The sequence below is a fragment of the Ambystoma mexicanum genome, chromosome 4q, assembly GCF_040938575.1.
Source record: "Ambystoma mexicanum isolate Mex_15411 chromosome 4q, UKY_AmexF1_1, whole genome shotgun sequence".
Taxonomy (NCBI): domain Eukaryota; kingdom Metazoa; phylum Chordata; class Amphibia; order Caudata; family Ambystomatidae; genus Ambystoma; species Ambystoma mexicanum.
This window is the reverse complement of record NC_090928.1, coordinates 992,911,670-992,929,375: the sequence shown is the minus strand read 5'-3', so window position 1 is coordinate 992,929,375 and position 17,706 is coordinate 992,911,670. Positions and strand designations below refer to the sequence as shown.

Genomic DNA, 17,706 nt, shown 5'->3' with positions numbered 1-17,706 from the left:
ATTGAAATGGAAGAGAGTTTAGCATTTATTTTCCCATAGAAAAGATGCACTTCCAAATAAACACTATTATTTCACTAATGATGAGGACCCCTCACTAAATATACCCAAATAATTTAAGAGGGAAGGGGGGCATAGTTGTCCTTTCAGAAAGATTGAATCTGGGGTGGATACATAAAGTAGATACATTAATGTTGTACATTTTAAATTGATAGCACATTTTTCCTAAACACTTCCCTGTAGACCATAATTCAGCCTATTATGTATTGCATTTGCATGCATATTCTAGAAACCCACCATCCCCATTCACACAGGTGCAGGGGGCAATTCATGTAAATGTGTTTACATAAATGTCATTTTTCTATGCAACCTTTCTCTTAAACCAATACTTGTTTTTGATATTGAAGAAAGAAATTGAATCTGCTATTTATTAACAAAAACCAATTGCATGTAAAATATTAACTGATGAGAGTTTCAATATAATGATCAATAAACTGCAAGGTTGCCATATAATTGAGGATGCTACTTAGAGGTGGCATTGTGTTATTTAGGATTAGAAATGTTAGAAATATATTCACTTGATTCTTGATATATGGTGTGACTGCCTGTGTGTACTGTTTTCTACTAAAACTGTCACAGGCAGGCTAACGTTAATTGTGTAAATAAGTTATTAACATTTCTGTATCTTATTGCGGTGAATTCCCCTGCATAAAGTAAAGGGGACCACCTTTCATTTTCGTGTATTTAAATACATTTGAGATTAAATTAAAAGGCTAGTTTCTAGTCCTAGAATTGTTTGGTGGATTGCATACCAGGAAGCATTATATAGGGAATTGTAACTTAGTGAAAAGAGCAACATATCAACAAATAGCTGAATACCACACACAACGGCAAACCTTCACATGGCTTATTTAAAAAAAAAACTCAACCCAAACTTTGAACATCACAAACGTACACCTCTAACTACAGCCAATTTACTCAGCACCTGGCCAAACGCTCCTAACCCACACCCACTCAATAAGTACAAGGCTGCCCCTCTGGACAAAAAGCCATCAATGCCTCCTACACGTCTCACCTAAAAGAAATATAAGCATGTAGAGCTCAGTACCTTCAACACAAAACACTGCAATCTTGCCTTTTCCTCTCCTCCCAACTAATGCAACCCACTCTTTCAGATCCACCAGAGCACCTATAGACCATGCAAATGGCTGCGGTGCACGGTACAAATCCCAATAACATAACATTTGTAAAGCACATATAGAACAAATGGTGTGTCTAGATGCCACAAGACAAAACAGGGTAGGGGAGTGGACAAGGGCGAAAGATGACAATACCGGCCCTACTAGGTCTTGTGACATTCGGATTGTGCAAGTGCAGTAACAAGAAGTGTGAGGTTGAGGGGGTGGGAGGAAGTGCTCGTCTATGCGAAATGCAAAGTGCAGGGGTGGGAGGGGAAGTGCAGGGTAAGAGGGGAGAGTGCATGTGAAAGGGGGGGGGAGAAAGAGGGAGGGGAAGAGGGCAAGTGCTAAGGGGAAGCCAGGAGGGCAAGCGCCAGGGAATGCATGGGGTGCATGGGGTGCAGGGTAATAGGGTCCCCATGCTAAGTGCGAGGAGGGGGTGGACTGGGTGGGGGAAGCCTGGCGCCCTGTAGAACTCAGAGGGGATCAGGCACCCAGTCACTGCGGCAGTTGGGGGTGTTAACGGGGAAGGGGGAGGGTCTTCAGAAGCTTCCAGAACTTAAGGAGATTCGGCTCAAGCCTGAGGGGCAGGGAGACCATTCCAGAGGGATGCACCTGTGGAGGAGAGAGATCTACCCTCCACTCTCTGCTTACAGAAGCATCTGATCTGTGTATAGTTGGATCTAGAGGACCGAAGGGCACCAGCAGGGAGGTATTTAGGGAGAGGGAGTTGGATGTAGCGGGGTCCCAGCCCCAGAAAGCTTTGTGGATGATGCAAATGGTCTTGAATTTGAGCCTAACAGCAACCGGAAGCCAGTGAAGAGATTTTAGGGCTGGAGAGATGTGGTCTCTGAGCTTGAGGCCAAGGATAAGTCTTGCAGTCCTGTTCTGGATTAGTTGAAGGGGGCAAAGAGAGGGTAAAGGGAGATTGAGGAAGAGGCTGTTGCAGTTGCACAGTCTAGAGAGAACCAGAGCTCTGGAGACATTGAGTTTCTGGGGAAAGGTGAGGAAAGGGAGAATGCCTCTGAGGAGGTGCAGCCGATTGTGGGCCTTATTGGCAAGGTCTGCGATGTTAGGAGAGAAGGAGAGAGAGGAGTCAAAGTTGACCTCAAGGTTCTTTGCCTCACAAGAGGGTGAGGGGAGGGGACCCATAGAGGGCGGCCAGAGGATAGGAGGGAGCAGGGGTCCCAATGAGAAGATCTCAGTCTTAATGGCATTAAAGCAGAGAAAATTGACAGCACACCATGCCTGAATGGCAGTCAGCCAGGGATGGGAGAGGAGTAAGAGGAGGCAGTAGAGCTGCGTATCATCTGTATAACACTGGAAGTGTGGAGAGAAGGAAGTGATCAGGTGAGACAGTGGGGCACGGTAGATGTTGAAGAGTCACGGCGAGAAGGGAGTGTGGTAGGGGAGAGAAAAGGGCACAGTTGAACCTGGGAAGGTTGGTCAGAGAGGAAGAAGGTCAACCAGTGCAATGCCAGGCTCGTGATTCCAACAGTGTCACAGACCCGATTTAACAGGGTGGCATGACTGACCATGCCAAAGGCAGAGGAAAGATCCAGGAGGATAAGTACGGGTGGAGAGTTGGAATTCAGATTTGAGAGCAAATCATCACAGGTGTTCAGTAGAGCAGTTTCTGTGCCTCTGGCTTCCCTGAAGCCAGACTGATGTTCGTGGAGACAACCAATAGATTCAGTGTGTTGGATCAGTTGGAAGATGACAAGCTTTTCCAGGAGTTTGCCCAGGAATAGGGTAATGGAGATGGGGCTGTAGTTAGCTGGCAGGAGGGACTGTCAGGGGCCTTTTTGGGGAGAGGATGCACATGGGAGAGCATGAGGGGTAGCAGGAAGGAGCCAGTTGCAAAGGAGTGATTACTGAAACCAGCCAAGGCTGGCACAAAGGAGGCCATGTTGTCCTTGATAGCTTTGGAGGAGCAGGGAAGCACCTGTTTGGAGGAGACTTTCATAGAGCGGACTTGTCTAGAAACCTCATCCGGTGCTATGGGTGAGAAAGAGGAGAGAATGATGGAAGGGGACAGGGGGGCCAAGGGTGGCCTGAGAACTGCGCAGGGAGGAGGAAGGGGAGTAGAAGAGAGTGAGGACACGATGTCCTGAGTTTTGGTTAAGAATTAAGAGACCAGTGAAGCACAGAGGGTCAGGGATGGCGGGCGAGAAGTGGAAACTGCAGTAGGATTGGCGAGTTCCTTGCAGATTTTAAACATTTCGCCCATTCTGTTAGTGGCCCCAAAGATGCTGGCTTGGATATGGGCCCTCTTCTTCGAGCGGAGGGAGAGTTTGAATTGCCTTTGGGGCAGGCGGCAGGCCAGTCTGTCAGAGGATGTGCCTGATACCCGCCATTAACTCTCAGCCACTCTGCACTTGCGCTTCAGAGAGGCATGGTCGGAGTCATACCAGGTGTTGCGCTTGGAGGCAGGCTTAATGTGAATCCTCATGACTGGGGCAAGGATGTCAAGGGTGTTGGTGATAGAGAGGTGAAGATTAGCAAGGGCAGAGTCAGCGTGGGAGTCTGTGGCAGAAGTGGGAGGGGGAATGAAAGTGGCGGCAAAAGCAGCAACTGACACTCGCTTCATAGGTCGAATGGCGGAGAAGGAGTCTGGCAGTTCGGGCAAAGGCTTAGCAGGGGGACCTAAGAGATCCAGGTGAGAGGACAAGAGGGCATGGTCAGACCAGTAGAGACTTGTAGTAAGAGGGTTGGAGATAGGGATGTCTGCTGAGATGAGAGCATTTAAGGTATGTCCGGATGAGTGCGTCCGAACCTAGGGATCAATGGTAAGGGAAAGAAAGTGACAGAGGTTGCGGAAGAGACCACTGGACGAATCAGGAGAGTCAAGGTGAATATTGATATCTCTGAGGAGGAGAAGCTTGGAGGTGGAGGCAAGAATAGAAGAGGTGAGGTCAGACCACTCCGAGAGGAAGAAGGAGACCGGGCCAGTGGTCATGTAGATGGTGGAGAGAGTCAACAAGAGGGTTGGAGAGACACCAAGCCTACAGACATGACATTTGAAGGTAATGTAATTTAACAATGAGGCACCCGTGGTAAATGTGTACTAAATACAGAGGCATTCCTTCCGTACCCGACGCACAACAGCTCTGGATGCAAATTATGTACTATGGGCATTGGTGCCCTTTATAATAACCTTGTGGATATGTAATTCGATGACAGAGCAAGTGCTCTAAAAGAATACATTGTTACATATCATAGTGAAAACATGCAAAATGGTTTGAGCCCAGTATGGAACCAGTGCTACCTTCCAGTGTTTTCAAATAAATGTCTTTGAGGATATAATGATATCTGGTGGGCAGGTAGTCGTTCTCCAATAAGCCACCATGAACCTCAACATGCTGGGTGTTGGTGACAAGTGAAAACGTCTCTGAATGGGCGGAGGCCTATACCAGGCCCCAGCACCGGCCATGACAGAAGAAGCCATGAATCACCCTCAACATAAATTGTGGCACCACCAAAAGCTTTTTCTGAGTGTACATCACTACTGGGCCTCATTACACGGTAGGCGGTAAGGGTTTACCGGTACCGGTATTTTACCGGTACCGGTAAATCCTTACCGCCTTACTACGCGGTCCCTTTGCGGGTTGGGGATCTTAACGCCTGCTTTTTGCAGGCGTTAAAAACCAACCCGCAAAGGGACCCAGGGAGCTAATTACGGTACCGCAATTTGCGGTGCCGTAATTAGCGCCTTCCCCATTCCTATTATGCCCTATGGGGCAAAAATGGGAATGGGGAAGGGCAATGGTGGAAGGGGGAATTACCGCCCCTCCAACCTTGGAATGGGGCGGTAATTCCCCTTTCCACCAAGGCGGTGCCGGTATTTTACCGGCATGAACCATGCCGCTAATTGCGCCATGGTTCACCGCCTACCGTGTAATGAGGCCCATAGTCTTTGAGTATTGGGCTTTCTCATGGGCAACCAGTAACCTATAATGATGGATACAGATGATTGAGGATTGATGCTACTTTGATGACAGTTGCACACTAAGACCACATCATGAACTGATGTTTAAAAGGGGATGTAGAATTATTTGAAGTGAATTAGGACACCACTTATATCAGAACTTCTGCACGGTGGGTGTGCGCTCGCCTGGGATTTTTTTGAAATTTTAAATGTAATTGAATGATAGTAGATCAACCTCTGGAAAATGCGTGGGGGGCTAATCTGCACACATTTTCCTATGCTCACCGCATGACATACACATAGACCTGTGTACTCTGGGTGGATACAGTGTACAGGTGCCGCCCCCTGCCATATTTAGTTGGAATATGACAGCCAAGAGTACATCAAGGCATCTCAGGATGGGCAAGGCAAACACTTCCTCCTGCCATGGCCAGCCTAATTAACTGACAAAGGCTCCATGGATCTACCCTTTCCTTTGTTGGCTGCTGGTGGTAGCTCTGCATACTAATCAGAGTTAATTCAAACAGGCCCACGGAGGGCCTGGTTGCAGGACTAAAAAAGGACAGGAAAACCCCAACAACCTTTGATATGCACTGTGTCAACCTGAAACCAGCTCCCATCTCTCAGTGAACTGTCATGTCGGGGAAAGTTGATTACAGTAGTCATCCCCACAGGGGCACCCCATTCTGGAGGTACCAGTTTGTGGTTTGGCAGTGACCGAAAGTCTGGTCTCACCGCAGCTTCAAGGGAGACCTGCCACTTTAATCAGGAACCACAGAGAGCTCCATTAACCAGAGATACTCTTTGATCCACAACAGACAGGAAGGTGGGTGGGAATAAGTATTACACATTTTCATCCCTTTACCTTTTCTTTTGCAAAGCACTCTGGTTATGACCTCATGAATACAGGAGATTGTTGGTGGGGACCCAGGATTGGTTCATTAAGGTACGCTTAGCCTACTGCAATCACTGGGGCCGTTTGGCTTTAAAAGTGGGTCGAGACCCTCTATTGGCAGATCATCTAAAGCCTTTGCAAGGAGTAACACGAAGAACTCAGCATTGGAGCCTGGCTGAAGGTACAGTCTGCCTTACAGCTTCCGCCAGTGAAGAGAGGCCAGGATTTCCAAGAGAGAGGCAAGATCACTCCCCTAAACATCTCCCAGGGAACAGAGGAAGATACTAGGCTCTGCAGCAAGCTTCCTAGGTAGGAAGTGTCAGAGAGTCTCTGAACCAAACCAAGGACATGGCCGCTGCCTGCAACATTCTCCTCAACTTTGGGCTGTCCGCCTTAAAGGATGACACAAGCCCAGTAAAGAAGCTAGGAAGAGTGCATCGACAAGCATCAACCAGCATTCGTCTAAAAGGACATTTTCTAGCCAGTCGATCCCCTCGAGCTGCAATCGACTGCACCGATTATTGTTGTTCAACTGCAGTCGCTCACGTCGTCTTGAGATGCCTTGACCAGTGCTTCAGACCTGCCAACCTGCACTGAGATGTTTCCTGATTCCGAGCATCCGTATAGGCCAACCCCAGCCATTCATCCAGCCTTGCTCGCCAATATGCCTGCCGCCTGATACCCGCAGCTGTCTACCATCTTGAAAACTGCCCTGAAACCGACCTGACACTGTCGAGCACCAAGAACTTCTACAAGCACAATGTACATTGTGGTTCTGTCCCCTGGCCCTTCCCCAGTGGCCTCTAGTGACATTTTACGGCTCATTGCTCCCTTTGTGCTGAAACCAAGAAACCAAGTATCCTTGAACTATAGTGATTAATAACTTTACCAACTACCCGCCTGTCAGTATCCATAGTGCACCCCCTTTCCTTCTTGAAACTGTCTGTCCTCTGCATTCCTTTTCAAGGTTGGGTTGTATTTCATATTGTGCTAACACTCTGTTGTGTTAATAATTAACACGTTTCTTACCGATAACTCCTGTTCTCCAGCATGGGTCTGGCATGGATTCACATGCTCATGAATATTCCCTGTCGTCAGGCTGGGAATCTTCTCTAAATGAAAAAACAGTTTCACTTTAGCTTGAAACCTGTATTTCTGCTGTAAACCAATCACTGTCCTTCGGGTCATACTGCCCCCGTCCAATGATAGTCCTCTCCCAAAGCGCTAACCCTAGAGGCCATCTTCAGATTTGGTAGCACGTAAAGTGGCAGTATGAACTAAGAAAAGCTGCAGAGGGGAATGCGGGAGGGTTCGCATGTGAATCCACGCCAGACCCATGCTGGAGAACAGGATTTGCAGTGAAGTAACTTGTTCCTTCTCCAGCATGGGGTCTGGCATGGATTTACATGCTCATAAATAAAATTACACAGGAGTGCACATACACAACCACTGGAGGGGGGAAGGCTCAACAGAAGTAAAAACACTCACCCCTGGAACAGACTCACCTCAAGTGAACAGGTCATGTAGCACCGCTTGGCTGACCCAGGACTGCTCCCTGAAATCCCTGTCAACGCAGTAGAACCTCGCGAAGGTGTGCGTGGACCTCCACGTAGCAGTCCTGCAGATGTCAACCAGGGGCAACCAGAGAGAAACGCTGTTGTTGCTTCGAAGGCTCAGGTAGAATGGGCTCTCAGCCGGTCTGGAATGGGTCTGTTAGCCAGCCGATGAGAGTGCATGATGCAGCCAGAGAGTCATCTGGAGATGGAAGCCTTCGACAAGGGCTTCATATGATTCACAGGTCCAAAATTGACAAACGATTGAGAAGTCTTCCAAAACCCCTTCGAGCGTGCCACATAAAACTTCAAGGCATGAGTAACGTCTAGCAAATGCAAGACCCTCTCCGCTGGCGATGATGGATTCAGGAAGAAGACAGGCAACACCAAAGACTTGTTGAGGTGAAAGCCGATGGCACCTTCGGCATAAAGGTGGGGTGTGTACAGAGTACCACCTTTGAGGCGTGGAAGGACAAGTACGTCCGCTTGCAAGATAGAGCCTGGATCTCCCCGGCCCGCCTAGCCGAGGTGATCACCATGAGGAAAGCCATCTTCCACGAAAGAAACTTGAGCGGGGCTTGATGCACCGGCTCAAGGGGCGCCCCATGAGTTTAGGTTAGACTACATTGAGTTTCCAAGTTGGAGCAGGAGCCTTCACCAGGGGAAAAGTCCTGGAGAGGCCTTTGAGGAACTGCTTGACGAGTCTGTTCGACCACATGGAAGGCGTACCTGCTGTCCTGGTGTAACGGGATGCAGTGGCCAGGTCCACCCTGATAGAAGCATGAGCCAGTCGAGCCTTGGCCAAGGAGAGCAGGTATGGTAGGAGCTGCAGGGTTGTGACATACAGAGGGGTAATCTTCTGAGCCCGGCATCAAACGGAGAAACGCTTCCACTTAAGGCCGCAGCACATCAACGTTCAAGAGGCTCTGGCCTTGGCCAACATGCCTTTACACTCTGCAGGTAAATAACAATGAGCAAATTCTAAGGCTGCAGGAGCCAAGCCCTGAGGTTCAACGATGCTGGATCCTGGTGCAGAATCACCCCTCCCTCTCTGGAGAGAAGATCGGGAAGTAATGGCAGCCTGATGGACGGAGCCACTGACAGACTTATCAGGTCTGGATAGCAGATTTGTCACGGTCACGCAGGAATGATGAGTATGAGCAGGAGTTGAAATGGCTTCTCTTTCATCTCTTGGTTTCTCTGGTTCTGTTCTTCCCTGGTTTCAATCACACCTGTCCCAAAGGACCTTTTTAGTGTCCTGGGCCGGTAAAACATCTGACACTTTTCAGCTTGACCATGGCGTCCCACAAGGGTCTGTTCTGTGTCCTTTTCAGCTTTCTCTCTACACTTCCCTTCTCGCTGCGGTTATTTCCTCATTCGGTCCATCACATCACTTTCATGCTGATGATGCTCAGCTTTTCCTGTTCTTTTCTTCTGATATTCACCACCAACTCTCAGCTTGTTTACTAGCCATCAAATCTTGGTTGTCGACCCACTATCTTACTCTTAATGTGGCTAAAACCAAGGTTCTCTTTTAACAGCTAATATTCATCCTTTCCCCACTTTTCCTTCTTTTGTTTCATTCCCCCATCCCATCTTCCTATTTATCTCACTGCTCGTCATCTGGGCCTTCACCTTGACTCTGCTCTATCCTTTACTCATCATATCTTTCTGTCCTCCCGTGCCTGTTGCTTTCACTTGTACAACATCCGTAAACCTCGTCCCTTTCTTACCTTTCATCTCACAAAATTGTTGATATCCTCTTTGATTTTCTTCAGACTCTTTTACTGTTCTACTACTCTCTTTGGTCTTCCGCTCACTCGTCTTGCTCCTCTGAAATCTGTTCTTAACGCCTCCATCTGTGTGCTCCCTTTTCATGGTTCTATTTCCTCTTCCCTTTCTACTCTTTTCATTTTCATCACAAATTTAATTTCTTATGTCTTGTTTTGAAGTCCCTCCACGGTATTGCACCTGACTATCTTTCTTCTCTGGTTTCAATTTACACTCCTTCCCCACCTCTTTGTTCTTCTTCTCAATTTTGTCTTGTAGCCCCACGTCCTCCCTGTGCTCAGTCTCGCTTTCTATCCTTTTCTCTCTTAGCCCCTCTTCACTGGAATGTTCTTCCTTATTCCCTTCACTCTATCTCTGTTTATTCTGTATTCTGTAAATCGCTGAAATTCCACTTGCTCTTTTCTGGTTACTATGGCAGATTGTTTTATTACTGTTATTGTTATTCATTTTATTGTACCGCTCTTCCTCTGTACAGCGCCTTAGCTTAAGGCCCTATATAAATACTAAATAAATACAAATACAAAATAGGGCCCAGTTTATACCATAGTTCCCGATGATAGTGGGGCAAAATGGCCAGGACATTAGTGGCCTTAATGGTGCTGGCAGCAGAATAGATGATCATTTTCCCCATAATGTCCAGCTTCTTCCTCTCCTGGTCCGGAGGCACCATGAACGAGGATGACGATCCCACAGAGTCAGGTGAAGGTTGGGACCTGAGGCACTTGGGGGCCGAGTCCAGAACTCTGTATTTCTTCTCGAGCCTGTCCTGCTTGGGTAGAGCGGTGCTCGGTTTCTTCATTAGGGCTAGACCCTCATCCCAGATGGTGCCAGCAAGGGGATGGGCAGGATGGTCTTTCCGTCTGGACTCACGATGTTGTTAAAGGAAGCCTTCTTTTATCTCTCCTCGGGCACCAGTTGGAAATGTTCTGAGGCCCTGGACATCATCGCATAAAAGAAGCCAACCTCATCCGGTGGAGAGGCCCTGTGCGGTTCATCTGTGCCCAATGGTTCCCCGTCAGCTGGTACGAAGTCATCGGCTTCGTCTGTGTCCGTCGCTGTAGCTGCCGTATCCATGCACATGGCAGGATGCCCCATCGGGGTCAAGTCCCGAGGTGGAGGCGGTGGTGTCAGTTGACGTCTTTGACCAGCAGGGTCCTTTGACCTGCACTTGTGCTGGGAAGGTCTTCCGGGAAGCGGTCTTGCGGGACTCCAAGACAGAGCAGGGCCCAGTGTGAATTTATGATACAAGTGTGTGCAGCGTGGTCAGAATTTCCAATGACATGTCCCTGGGCTTCGTCGTGAAAAGAATGAGAGGTGGAGGCTCCGGACTGGTGCGCCTTTTCTGGCAAGGTGCAACCGGGCTCACCTTGTGGTGACCCACCTACAGACACAGGTCCCTGACCCGCTTTATGGTCTGAATAATAGTCTTCAGGCTGATTGTCTTTACCCTCATCGGAGCTCATATGAATCTGTAATGGTCTCACCGGGGCAATCCGTGGTTCAAGACCCTTCTTAGGGTCTGTAGGAGTTTTACCCTTTCCCCTCTCTGAAGACTTCTGGGGAGGAGCAGCTGCTGTCCCGATTCCATGGGCCTTTGCAAGAGCAGCGGCAGCTGCTTCCCACCGTGGCGGTAAGGACACCTGCGAGGTGGCCGCCACCGTGACTGTGGACAGTGGACACCTTTGTGGCCAGCCCCTCTTGTGATGAAGAAGTAGTGGTCATTGACAAGGTCATCAATGGGGTGGCAGCAGGAGCCTTCGTTGACGTTGTCATGACTGTTGATGACAAAATTGTTTTGGACGGTTTAGCTGTCGATGGTGTCGCCGAGGGGGGCAGCAAAGAGCCACCTTTGGATCTCTCCTTCGCCACCTTGTCTGCCGATGGATGGTAAGCAGAGTTTCGAAGGAGTCAAGGACTTTCTCTTAGAGGGAGTGCCCTTCACTGGTAGGCTCACCATAGAAGCTGTTGGTGATGGAGACTTTGTACTTCCCGAGCTGGGACCCGTAGCAGCAGCAAATCCAGTGGGATCAAGGAAGTTCAGGCTTGCCTTGTTTTGGACCCCCGAGAGTGGGGCATCTTCAAAGGATCACAAACTCTTTTCTGAGGGAGTTTGTTCATGGGACCAGCCGGTCCTGGGGAAAGCAGGACCACGCTCGGAAGCAGTCAGAGGCCTTGCCCGATTTGAGCTATGCTGTCAGCCTGCTGTAGTGATCCTTCTTTGTCTTTTGTGAAAATCCACGGCAGACCTTGGCATCCCTCCTCATCATGGTCCGGATACAGGCAATACAGACATTATGGGGCCTCATTACGAGTTTGGAGGTAGCCATGGCTGCCTCCAAAATCGTGTCCGGGTTCCTTGAATGAGAAATTACCGGGTCATTCCAACCTTGGAGGACCCGGTAATTCCTCATTCAAAAAACCCATCCCCATTCTCATTCTAGCCCCCATAGGGCTGAATGGGAATGGGGATGGAGCTAATAACGTTAATGGTCTGACCAGACGTTCTGAGTGGGTCTCGCAAGGGAACCTCGTAATAAGGCGGAATGGGTTTACCGGTGCCGTTAAACCCATTCCGCCCACCTCGTAATGAGGCCCATGGTGTCGATCTTCGACGTACACGTTCCTCAATTAAAAATTTGCGCAGAGTTTGAAGAGGCATCTCTTCTCCTCGTCATGGTGGAAAGACGCGAAGTAGGCCGTCATGCTGGAAAGGCGTAAAGTAGGCCCAAGCCCAGGCCTTCTCAAAACTCAATGAAAGATCTGCGATGTAGTGCGGTCGAACGATTAGACAAAAATCGGTCAAAAACGTCACAAAAATTTGCCGAAAACCTGAAACATGAGAAAATAGCTCAGCGAGCCCTAAGAGGACTCCCAATACTGCACCGTGCAATAAAAATCTGAAGATAGTCTTCAGGGGTGGAGCTTAGGGAGAGGACTGTCATTTGACAGGGCAGTATGACCCGAGGGACAGTGATTGGTTTAGAGGCGAAATACAGTTTTCAAGCTAAAGTGAAACTGTTTTTTCTTTTACCAAGGATTCCCAACCTGACGACGGGAATATTCATGAGCATGTGAATCCATGTGAGACCCCATGCTGGAGAAAATAGATATTTGTATACAACCTTGACTGGACAGTCCCTTTTATCATTGGGTAATAATTGTATTTTCGCTGTGTTGCAACTAACGATCCACGACCATGCAGCCTGCCGTTCTGTCCACCAAGTTACCAAAACTGGACAATGGGGTTTATAATTTGCTTGTGTTTCCAATCGTTTTGAATCCCTTCTGGTGTTCTAGAGGTGTGGGGCTGATTGAGGTTTTAGAAATTGATATTCATCTCTGGACCAATGGTACCCCGGAAGTTGATTCGTCACAGTGTGGCTCACCGGATCATCTTGTGCTGCAGCTTTCTGCAGGGGAATTCTCTTTTGGGGGATTGTCCAGGCAAAATTCTACCTTAGCACAAATCTATCTTGGCACAATCGTTTGCAACTTTTCCCGGGACGTTATTTGACAAAGATTAAATTCAACAGATTTTTTTTTCTTGCGAGAATATTGCCACGTTTGTGCACTACAATATTTTGTATTAAATATTATCAATGGCTACCACTAATCTGTAGAGAATCATTATTTGTGCACACGTGAAGGAAAAGCCAGTTAAATTCCCGTTTATTTTAACTGGTAGTTAATCTGATTGATTGGGTGTGCCTGGGAGATTGTATTTGCCACTTATTTACCAGTTTTTCTTTTTGGTGATGCAAAAGAAAAACATGTCCAGTATGTTAGCTGGCTCTTTGTGGAGCAAGCAAAACAGTCATACTAATTTCAGACTAGACTGCCATTAAAAGACAGAGGGCCTCATTACGACCCTGGCGGAGTGGGTTTACGCCAGCGGAATTCGCGGCGGACCCGTCCGCCCTACTACGAGTTCCCGTAGCGCCATGGAGCGCTTTCCGCCTGGTTTTTCCGGGCGGAGAAATCCATGGCGCTACGGGACCTTGTTGTTAATTACGCCACCGTATTTTACGGTGGCGTAATTAACGCCTTCCCCACTCCCATTATACCCTATGGGGCAAAAATGGGAATGGGGAAGGGTAAAATGGGGAATGGGGATTTACCGCCCCGCCAAGGTCGGAATGGGGCGGTAAATCCGCCAACCCCCATGGCGCTATCGGCAGCTTTCCGCCGTGCTCCATGGTGCATTTTGCACCACGATTTCCGCCAGGGTCGTAATGAGGCCCAGAGTCACACATGAGAAAACAATAGGCCTTGGCATTTTGGGTCTGTGCATGAAAACCAGGAGGTGTGTTTCTATATGGTTGAGTCCATCACTGAGATCTCCCAAGCATGTCTCATGTGTAGGTGTTATCACCAGCATAACATCATTATGAGGAAAAAGAATGTGTTGCAAGTGCCCGTATGGCCAAGGAGCCGCAAAGGAACAATTGTGCTTGCCACTGGATTCACTTTGGTAGGCTACATCACTATGGCGCGGCTTGGAATATGAGAATTGCCCTTACTGTAGAATGTGCTGCAGCAGACAAAGCTGTCTCTGTAGAGACCTTCTTAAACACAGTCCGTTGAGACAACACATCTGTGAACTCCTGAAACAAAAAGAGAACCACACTATTTCGCTGATTTCTGGGAACATGAAAGCAGTTTCAGTGTTTCTATGTATGTTGAGGTGGTGGGACATTTATTTCAGGCACCTCATGCTCCTCATCAATAAATAAGGGCATTGCCTCACAACATGCACATTTTCCAAGAGACTAGCTACTAGCTTAACAGCAGTATATGCTTACACATCATCAAAACGATTTATTAATGCACAGTTCGGTGGGTGCGTGGACACATTTTCTTCTGTATTTCTTAAGGAGTCCGAAACGATTTTGAGGCATTTTACACCCTTCATTCGAAAGTTGAGGGAAACACTGAATATTACGACAGGTGACATTTATACATATAACAATAGCGTAGGTTCTCCCTATGGCAGAGTGGCAGCGAGCTGCACATTTTAGTTGAAGGATGAGAGTGGCAGGTAGGTGAAGGCTCCAGGGTATTCCACAGCCAGTTTTGTTATGGGTTCAATGTCAATGGGGAGGGTATCACTACATTATTTGGAAATCTAGCATGTACTGTGTTTAGGTGAATGTGCCAAAGACAGTGTTGGAATACCATGCAACACAATCTAAGTATTGCTTAGTGATTATACAAACAAACAGGTCCAAATACCCATATTCATTGCAGAAATAAATACAGGAGAATAATTTGAAAAAATCTAATTAGAGGTTTTTATGTGAGCGGCGAAACCTGACCCACTCCCCATACATATATCTTTCAAAATGTTATTCTTTGTCTTGCAAAGCAAAATATGCATTTTTTTTATAACAAAGTGCCATTTAGGTAATAATATACTTTAAATAATAACGATTTTAGTACAAAAAAACACATGGAATAAATAAAAAATCCATCTACTTTAAAGGGAAACCTCGATGTTTGGTTTTCAAAGTCTCTTCTGTTCCTGTCCGGTTGCTCTGTAAGTGACGTCACTGGTGAGGAGTGCGGGTATTTCAATTCGTGGTTCCTGGATATCACCTGTTTTCCATGTTAAAAAAATGATCTTATGTGGCATTCTTTAGGCGAACCATTTCACACTTTGACACAAACCATTAGAACGGGCTAAACCAGTAAACCCTGATTGCAATGCATCTCCTGTGACGTGATGGCACTTGCAGAGCAACTGACTAGGCTGTATCATGCGCTTCGAAGCTGTTCTGGAGGCGGTAAATCTAAACGGAAAGAATAAATTCAATCTAATATTAGTCTACTCTAATCATGAGATTATTGGCAGTTGGTCAAGCGAGTATACTTTCAGGATGTTCCCAATAGAAGGATACTTTGTGAAACAGCTCCAGATCCAAATGTCTCTTACTTTCCCTCAAGCCGTCACCTTACCTCCTGCCCTCCACTTTCCTCTGTGCCAATTTCCATGTCTGCCACACCTGCATCAGTGGTCAGGGCCCTCCACCCACTAAGAACATCAGGTGGGTTGGTAGCGCTGCTGCCACTAGGGGCAAGACCGCCTCCTGACGCAGAGTATGGGTTGCTGTATACAGGAAAAGGGACGCCTGCATGGCCCTGGAATGGGACAAATTGTGCCAGGCTGTAGCCTACTTACAAGCCACCGGCTCCTGCTTCCTTGTCGACAATCAGCTGTGCTTTTCACATTTCCCCAGGGAGTTTATGTTAGTCCAATAGGTTGCTCGGAGAAAAGGTGTTAGGTTTCTGATGTCTACTTAGTGAATATGGCTTCTTTTCTGTATATAATTAAATAGGTGTTGTAGCACTGTTGAGGCATTTTTGGGGTCATCGATAAATGGCTGGAGCCAGGGTACCAGGTATCCACATCCCCTCTCAATTCCCTTCTGCAGCCTTCTCTTGGGGATTTCACCACTTGTTTGTGAGTGAAGAGGATTGTCGTTTCATTAGTACATGCAGGTTGAAATCTAAGACGTCCACTTGGAAAGAAGGGACAGTTCTATGGTTCTCAATAAGAACTGCCAGTTATAGGTGAGCAGAAAGTTGCTTGGATAATTAAATTCAGGCTCAGATGGCCAACATTCTGGGGTGTGCCTGGCCCACCCTCCCCCAAACTGCTAACTTTGAAAGGCACCAGTGAAAGTGTTATTGGTTTTCACTGCACCGTACCTTTGATTGTGGATGCCAAGTACATTTAGAGTTCTTCTGAATTCCTCAGAACTGTTTTATGTTTAGCACACATCAATTTCATTATTTGCAGTCTTTGCAGTCTTTTGCTTCTTGTGGAAACCTCCATGTTCCAGGTTGCACACATACTTCCTGTATGTGCCCACCTGTTAGTATATATGAGGTTTAAGTGTGGACTTAATGAAGTAAATGTTCCAGGCTATACACTGGACATTAAGAACCTGTACATACCCCGACCCTCATCCTTCTCTTGGGGATGGATTTAACCAGGCAAACACATGAGTAAGGATGCCTTTTGAGGCAATGATCCTCCTTGCTTTCAGACTCTGGTTTACATAAGGATAAACTGTACCGCCTCCAGTGCGGCTCATGCATGTTGCCTCCTCAGTGTGACCAAGACCTGACAGTCAAGCAGGACAGACGCCTTCAATCTGGGTTTACTGTATGCAAGCAGACAGCACTCATTTCAACCTCCAAGAACGCCCTAAAGAATTTATAGAGAGATTGGTCTTCATAAAACACATTTGTAGAAAACCCCACGTGTCTGTTTTTCTATACGTTTGAAAAAAGTATAATTCATTACCAATAAACAAAGTGAAGCCATAACATTGAAACATTTTGGCCAATACTTAAATCACTGCTATGATGTTTTTGAATTAGTACCATCTGATTAGCTAATACATGGGAGAATGAACATATCTGAGAATAAATGAATGGAACAAATATCAGTGGAAGCAGAGACATCGAGACTTCGAAGCCTGCAAACATTCACCAGAAAGTTCATGCAACCACCAACAGAAGTCATTTTAATGCTGGCCCTTCTGTTTTGTTGTAGAGGACAGCTCATGAATATGACGATTTGAGAATGCAGATAATCCTTACTGCTCAACTTGTGGATTGTCAGCAGCTTGTGGATTTCGGGTAACAATTATCCTTTGGACAAAACGTCCCAAAACATCTTGTAATTTACAAACAATGCAGATGTTCAAATGATTTTCACCTCCCTTCCAGAGAAGCTATTTAACAATCATACTAATTTTCAGAACCGACATCATTTCTCTTTTCTCAAATGACTCCAATGACACACCAGGTTCATTCATAGGGACAAAACCACTCACCTGCTCAAAAATAGGGTCTGCTTTTTCCCAGCTTCTGATATGTATGAAAACATTCACAAACGTATAGAGGTCTATCTAACTAGGGGGCAAAAATTAGATGGGGTTTCTGTAAACCAGCTAGTGGATGAGGTGTCTATAGAAGCAAGTTACAAGTAATGTTTTCTTTTAATTGACATAGACTAATAATATATCAGTGATTTCCAGCAGAGTATTTGTGTTAGGCAAAATGGGTGTCACTGGGCTCTGAAATAAGTGCATGTTGCCCCAACTTGCTGCTGCATAAATAAATAGGTGTTGTTGCACTGTTGGGGATATCAGTAAAGGGCTGGAGCCAGAGCACTAGGCTTCCACATTCCCCCTCAATTCCTTCTCTTGGGGATTCCACCACTTGTTTGTGAGTAGTGATTCTGGCAGCAAGAGCCCTACGATGTCCACAGGGAAAGAACTGAAAGTTAAATGGCTACTAATAAGAACTGCCAGATCTGGGGTGAGCAGAAAGTCCCCTGGATAATTAGTCAGA

The 17,706-nt window shown here is 47.0% G+C and overlaps 1 protein-coding gene across 9 annotated transcripts in view; it reads right to left on the bottom strand.

Annotated features, from left to right (window-relative positions):
- Positions 1-17,706, bottom strand: part of PROX1 (prospero homeobox 1) — a 142,270-nt gene that overhangs the window by 80,297 nt on the left and 44,267 nt on the right. For 3 of the 9 annotated variants that reach the window (XM_069608553.1, XM_069608555.1, XM_069608554.1), the window contains exons 4-5: positions 14,818-14,937; positions 13,863-13,946 (exon numbers count right to left, since the gene is read on the bottom strand). The exons of 2 other annotated variants lie outside the window; for them this stretch is intronic. In XM_069608553.1, the coding sequence (XP_069464654.1) occupies positions 13,863-13,946; positions 14,818-14,937 (204 nt within the window). The remainder of the gene's footprint in view (positions 1-13,862; positions 13,947-14,817; positions 14,938-17,706) is intronic. 4 more of the 9 variants (XM_069608557.1, XM_069608559.1, XM_069608556.1 and 1 more) reach the window with 2 other exon arrangements.